This window comes from Pyxicephalus adspersus, chromosome 6 (genome assembly GCF_032062135.1).
Source record: "Pyxicephalus adspersus chromosome 6, UCB_Pads_2.0, whole genome shotgun sequence".
In the NCBI taxonomy this organism is placed as follows: Eukaryota; Metazoa; Chordata; class Amphibia; order Anura; family Pyxicephalidae; genus Pyxicephalus; species Pyxicephalus adspersus.
This window is the reverse complement of record NC_092863.1, coordinates 13,906,789-13,912,877: the sequence shown is the minus strand read 5'-3', so window position 1 is coordinate 13,912,877 and position 6,089 is coordinate 13,906,789. Positions and strand designations below refer to the sequence as shown.

At 39.7% G+C, this 6,089-nt stretch overlaps 1 protein-coding gene across 1 annotated transcript; it reads left to right on the top strand.

The window, feature by feature from the left end:
• Positions 1–118: 118 nt before the first annotated feature.
• On the top strand, positions 119–4,161 carry DNAAF19 (dynein axonemal assembly factor 19). The gene is made up of 4 exons (XM_072414688.1): positions 119–178; positions 1,736–1,887; positions 2,914–3,046; positions 3,734–4,161. The coding sequence occupies exons 2-4, from the start codon at positions 1,745–1,747 to the stop codon at positions 4,139–4,141; spliced, it is 684 nt and encodes a 227-aa protein (XP_072270789.1). The 5' UTR covers positions 119–178; positions 1,736–1,744; the 3' UTR covers positions 4,142–4,161.
• Positions 4,162–6,089: the final 1,928 nt, after the last annotated feature.

Here is a 6,089-nt window from a genome sequence, read left to right as displayed (position 1 = left end):
TTCGTTTTCTTTAATTCACGGAATAAACTAGATACATTTCAGGCATTACGTTAGACGCCTATTAAGGAGATAAAGGCGGCTCCTGACGTTCTGGTTTCTGATTGGCTCGTCTGGTTATCAATGGAAGGAGTTTGGTTGCTATGGCAATTGATGCTCTGCATTAGTTGGGTCGAAGCAGGTAAGTTGTAGTTATCTCTTTATATTTATTATTAATTATTGTTTCTGCGGTGCAGGCTTTGAAATTATTTATATTTATGTTATATATATATATATATATATAAGTTATGTGGGATTATAACAAGTTTTTACAATGCAAATAATATTATAATTTAGCTATATATAAATACAGCAAACAACTATAAAATATTTGTACAGTATTTGTCTATACTATCCAATCTCTGCATATCTGATCAGGCACTATATATAGGTAACATAAGAGCAGATTGTTAGGTGTGTGGCAAGTGTTATTATTTATATAGCGCCAACATACTATGTAGTGCTGTACAAAGTCCATAGCTGTCCTTCAAAGGGGCTCACAATACAATGTCCCTACCATAGTCATATGTCTTTTATACAGTCTAAGGTCAATTTTGGGGAAGCCAATTAACCTAATTGCATGTTTTTGGAATGTGGGAGTAAACTCACGCAAACACAGGAGGAACATACAAACTCCATGCAGATAATGTCCTGGCTGAGATTTGAACCTGGGACCCAGCGCTGCAAAGGCCAGAGTGCTAACCACTGAGCCACCATACTGCCTGATTATCGCAAATGATTGGTCCTAGATTCTATCACATCTGACATTGTTTTGATTAAAAATGATCATTTAGAAGGAAAAAAATTATTGATCAAATTTTCCACCAAGCAGGACGGTTTATTTTATTTTAATACATTTATTTATTGGTCAGATTCTCCATATGGTGCAAATGATTTGTGAAAGATTATCACTTTTCAAGGATTAAAGTGACGATCATCATACTATGTGCATGGCCATCATAAAGTGAACGCTCTCTTTGCCTGTGCGGGGTCACTTTAATTTAGTAGCGCCACATACTCTTATCTCTAATTGGGGAGCGCCCCCTGCTGATCAGAGCTGGGGGGGTGGAATTTGCAAGAAGCGGGCAATTTCAATCAATATATCAATCAGACACTGATCAGAAATGTCGTCATTTTCAAAAGATTTTTTTAGATGGGTTAATGCAATTATTATTAAACTGTATTTATATAGCGCCAACATATTACGCAGAGCTGTACATTAAATAGGGGTTGCAAATGACAGACAGATGCAGACAGGAGGAGGAGAGGACCCTGCTCTGAAGAGCTTACAATCCAAGAGGTGGGTGAAGCCCATTGTATAGTGTACAGTGTAGGGACTGAAGTGTCGTGTGTGATTTTGCTTGCACTTCATTCCACAGGAATCTTAGTGGAGGGGGGTGATGTCACACCTAGCGATTTACATGACGGGGTAAGGTATGAATAATAAACTTATTTTATCACCTACTATAAGAAAGTGATTTGCAGAGGGGCCCAGAGAGTGAAAACTGACCTTCAATTCCAGTGGAAAGAGATTTTCCAACCATTCACCCATTGTAGATCATCATCACCATTATAAAGAACCACTCCCATGATATATTCACCTGTTATATGATCAGATATCTGATAAATGTAATAAAACTTTCTATATGGTCATTAAATTGATGTTGATGTTTATATTTCCATAACTTTATATTCACAGCTTGTCACAATGAACAGCACAGAGATACTTAACTTTAGAGAGCTGGAGAAAGAGCTGGCCAATGCCGTGGCTGCAGATGAGAAATACCGGAGGGAGAATGACGCCAAGTTCCGCGCCATTCATCAAAAAGTGGCATCTTATGAGGAGTTCAGGTGTGTGCCAGTTGTTGGACACCATGGTCTCTTATGTATTAAAAAATCCCTGGCATCCAATCAGATTAAAGCTCAGTGCCGGTTACAAAGAAAAGAAAGGAACTGATTGGTTGCTCTGGTTAATACCCCCAGTTGTTAAGCTTGTGAATCATTCACAGACACTTGTCATTTAGGTTGATCTTAGTGGAGATCAGCCTATTGGGACTATTATGAATGAAGTGACACAATGGTGCCATTATTAGGTAGTCCCAGGGTTACATACATAATAGGGACTGTAGGTTTGTTCTTAAGTTGAATTTGTATGTAGAAGAACAGGTAAATTATTTTAATAAATGCAGTTAGGACAGATGTTTGTCTCAACATATTTTTAGGCAGCATGGTGTCAGTTACTGTATAAAATCCTCACTGACTGAGCTAATCACAAACAAAGCAAAAAAATAAAATCTTTATGGAGCCTAGACATTCCATAACTTCTGGAGCAAGCTGTGCTTTGATTTGCAAAAATAAACAACTGCAGAGTTTATCTTGGTCATTAAAGAGTTACAAGAGGGTGCAGAAAGCGCTCACCTCCCCTGAGATCAGCCACAGCTGTGTTTAGCAAAAGATTTTTTCTGCAAGTCATGCAAACTGCCGCCTTCAAGCCTCCATTCTGCACACCAGCGAGCAGGGAAGCCCCGTTCACATCTAGGAGGCGTGTGTATGTCGGATGTCCTTAACCCGGGGACTACCTGTACCAGCACTTTTATGGCGTACCAAGGGATGTCTCCTTATAAACTGTCTCCTGGCTAGCCTAGTTGAAATTACTTTCTCTATAGAATTTCCAATTTCTTTTCCTTTGTCTTTACCAACTGTAGAATTTTCTTGTGTCGTTTTCCTCATATACCTTCAATAATTCTTTTTGTTTTTCTTTCCATACCAATTAAATGTTTATTTTAATGTAAAGTGAGTTTGGATTATGTTCCTGTATATTGTCTTTGCTGTATTGACTTTTTCTTTGTACAATTTATTCCATGTTCTCTTCTGCAGAGATATTGTACTCGCATCTAACCTGAAACCCTTGGAGCGGAAGGACAAGATTGGAGGTGATAGGAAGCAGCCATGGAATCCAACTGCCACAACGAGCGGCTCATCCAGGGAGGCAGTTTGTACCGTATTACAGGTGAGGCGGAAACAGAAATTGATTGCATCTGCTTGTCCCGGCTGCACGCCTCTTTCTTCTGTGACAATATTGCAAACTCTATCCTCTCTTTAAATCCAGATGTGTCCATCTGATTACCCCCAGAAATGTTGCTGTTTTTCTTCGATTATCACATTGTACCCGTGAAAAGATTCTAGTTTTTGGAAAGTGTTCCCATGGAACCTATTCATTGTGTCCAGACTGCCTCTTCTAAGTGGACATTGATATGTGGATTGTGTAGTAAGTAAAGTTCACTGTATAACCAAAACTTACTAAAAGTCCTGTGAATGGTCACCCTGCTCCTGTGAGAGGCAGGAATGCTGTCTGAGGTTTCCCCGGACCTAAAAGTATCAGGTATTGCTTTAAAAACGGGGAGTGCAGGGGTGGTATGTGCTGGCTTCTACCCACAGCAGCCCTATAGAGAATGAATAGGGGCAGAAGTGAGTAGTTCAGCACCACTCACTACCACCCACCATCAAATTTGCAGCAATTGCAGTGCCAGTGACCGAACATTTGGCAGCTGCTGGGAGCCCCCCAGGATCATTTGATCCTGCTGCAGGTCTGATTGGCTGCTCTACAGGGCTTGTGCTCTAATAAACCAATCTGACTTCGTGAATCATGCATACTGTAATATATAAAAATAATTTTATTTCAATTTTTTAATTATAGGAGTCCCCTTCAGAACCAAAAAATGCATTCGAGTTTACTCGTGATTGGCGCAGGGTAGATGTGAAGAGAAGATACGACCTTCTTCTGCGAATCGGAGCTGGCAAACTGTCCCAGATCTTCCATGCAGAGGTTTGCTCTGCACTCCTGGGAGAAATCCTGCAAGTTCTGGAGGAGAATTTTCACTGTGCACATTGGCAGGAAGTGCTGGACATCTTGAACTGTCTGGCAAACACCCAACGTTTTGACCTAAACCTCGTCTTCCTCAGCAAAGCTGAACAGGGAAGCTGCAGGGAATTATTTGGGAAGCTGCAAAGTATTGCCAAAGAGGAAAAGGAGACTGATGATAAAAACAGTGCAATGCTAAACCAGCTTATGTCTGTTTACAAAGTCACAGAGCAGACAGGCTAAAATAAATGAAAGAAATTTAAGTGCCTCAATATACAATACTTGGCATCAGCTAGTTGTGTAGTGAACTGGTAAAGCACATAGAGTTACAGAATTATCTTTAGTGCACTATTTTTCCTTTCACTGTACAGGTATGGGTTGGGAAGAGACAACACCTGTAAATGTTCTTTTGCTGTAGGAGGTCCCCTGCCCACCCAGACAGGACTGTGCTGTGCTACAAAATTATGTAGATCTTAAAACAGGAATATCAAGCCTTTGATATCTGCATTGTATTAGTGTGTTTCAGCTACAATGTATTTACGTGTCACCTGAGACTTCATATACACCTCAACTACATGAAAATAGGACTATGGGGAGGTGAGGGTTCTGTATGGTCACCACTTCCTCACACTAGTACACTGCGATGGCACATGTAATATCTAGCCCTTGGCTTCCCATAGGGAATCAATTGGGAAGGTGGTGAGTGGCTTTGTACTGCCTGCTAAAAAATGTTGAAATGCTGGTTCATTAAGGGTAAGGGCCAAGTGGTTGGCAATGATTGGGAGCCGCCTGCTCAACCACCCCATCTGGACTTCAACACTCACTGATATGACTTACAGGGATCATTTATTTAGACTTTGTACATAGTGTAACTGTTACTGTTAAAGTGACCCTTAGATATTTATTTATTTACAAAAAAATGTATTAATTTAAAATTCTAATCAAACCCCAATAACTATTCTTTCCCCGTTTGCCCTTCCATTTAATATTTTTTTCACTAGTTTTGTGTGTAACTTTTTGCATTGCAAATGTGCAAAATTAAAAAAAAATGTTTTTACAAATAACATGCTTTTCTTCTTATCAGAAACCTAATTTTAGTGTCATTTTAAAGTGGACCTGTCATTGAGAGATGACACTGGCGACCTGGTTCTATAATATCCAGATTGCCTGTTTCGGGTTCTGCTCTTTTATTCCCTTTTGACTCTCTGACCCAGAATGAGTATACAGCTCAGGTGTTAAGTAATTGTATCTGGATGGCACCAAAACATCAGATTTATATCCAGGAAATAATCATTCTGTACAACCAGTTCAGCAATGGCAGCACTCATCATCTCTCCATGGCTGGTCTGCTATATATGGGATAACATTGAAAAAATACATTTTTTAATTACAGTAAATTGACTTTTTTCCTAAGACAATAAAAAAAAGTATACTTGGGGTGTATTTATGAATTATTCCCCTGTAAAATTGGCTGTATTTTCACTCACAGCCATGGGAGTCCCTATACATTGCTCATAACTAATAACACCATGACTTATTCTGCCGCCTAGTGGCCAATTATCAAAAGAGCACAACAGTCACAATAGTCAATGCTATATCTTCTAACAAATAAAGGCGCGAATTGACAAGGAAAATAGTATATAACATGTTATGTATGGCTTTGTTATCCTAAGTTTCTGGAGATAAACAGGCCCACGGTGTGCATGGTAAAATTACTCTGGTCTATAAGAGATCCCAAACCCTGCTTGCCCCATGGGCAGGGCATACCTCCAAAATGAAAGAGAAGGCACGTCTCTAGGGATAACTGGGATTAAGGGGATGGGGTGGTTGACCACTAGCAGCTCTAAGTGAATTCATTTTTTTTCTTTTTAACTTTAGATCTGCTGTTGTATTTTCAGGTTAAACACACTGCCCATGTTCAGCTCAGACACTACAGGACAAGCAGAGGCTGCTTACAGGATCACACTAAAGTTTGTAGGCTTTTAAAAAATTAGTATGGTACACAGGGGATAATGGCAGAAATCGGGGTTCGTGACTGGCACACCTAAAGAAGGGGGTAAATACTTATACCCTTGGGAATGGCTACTTAAAGTATAATGCCAGGGGTGTGGTTGCTGCATAATTTTTCCTCTTTTTTGTCTCTAAACTCTGTGCACTATATCTATAGAAAAACAGCAGTGTCAGCCCAGAA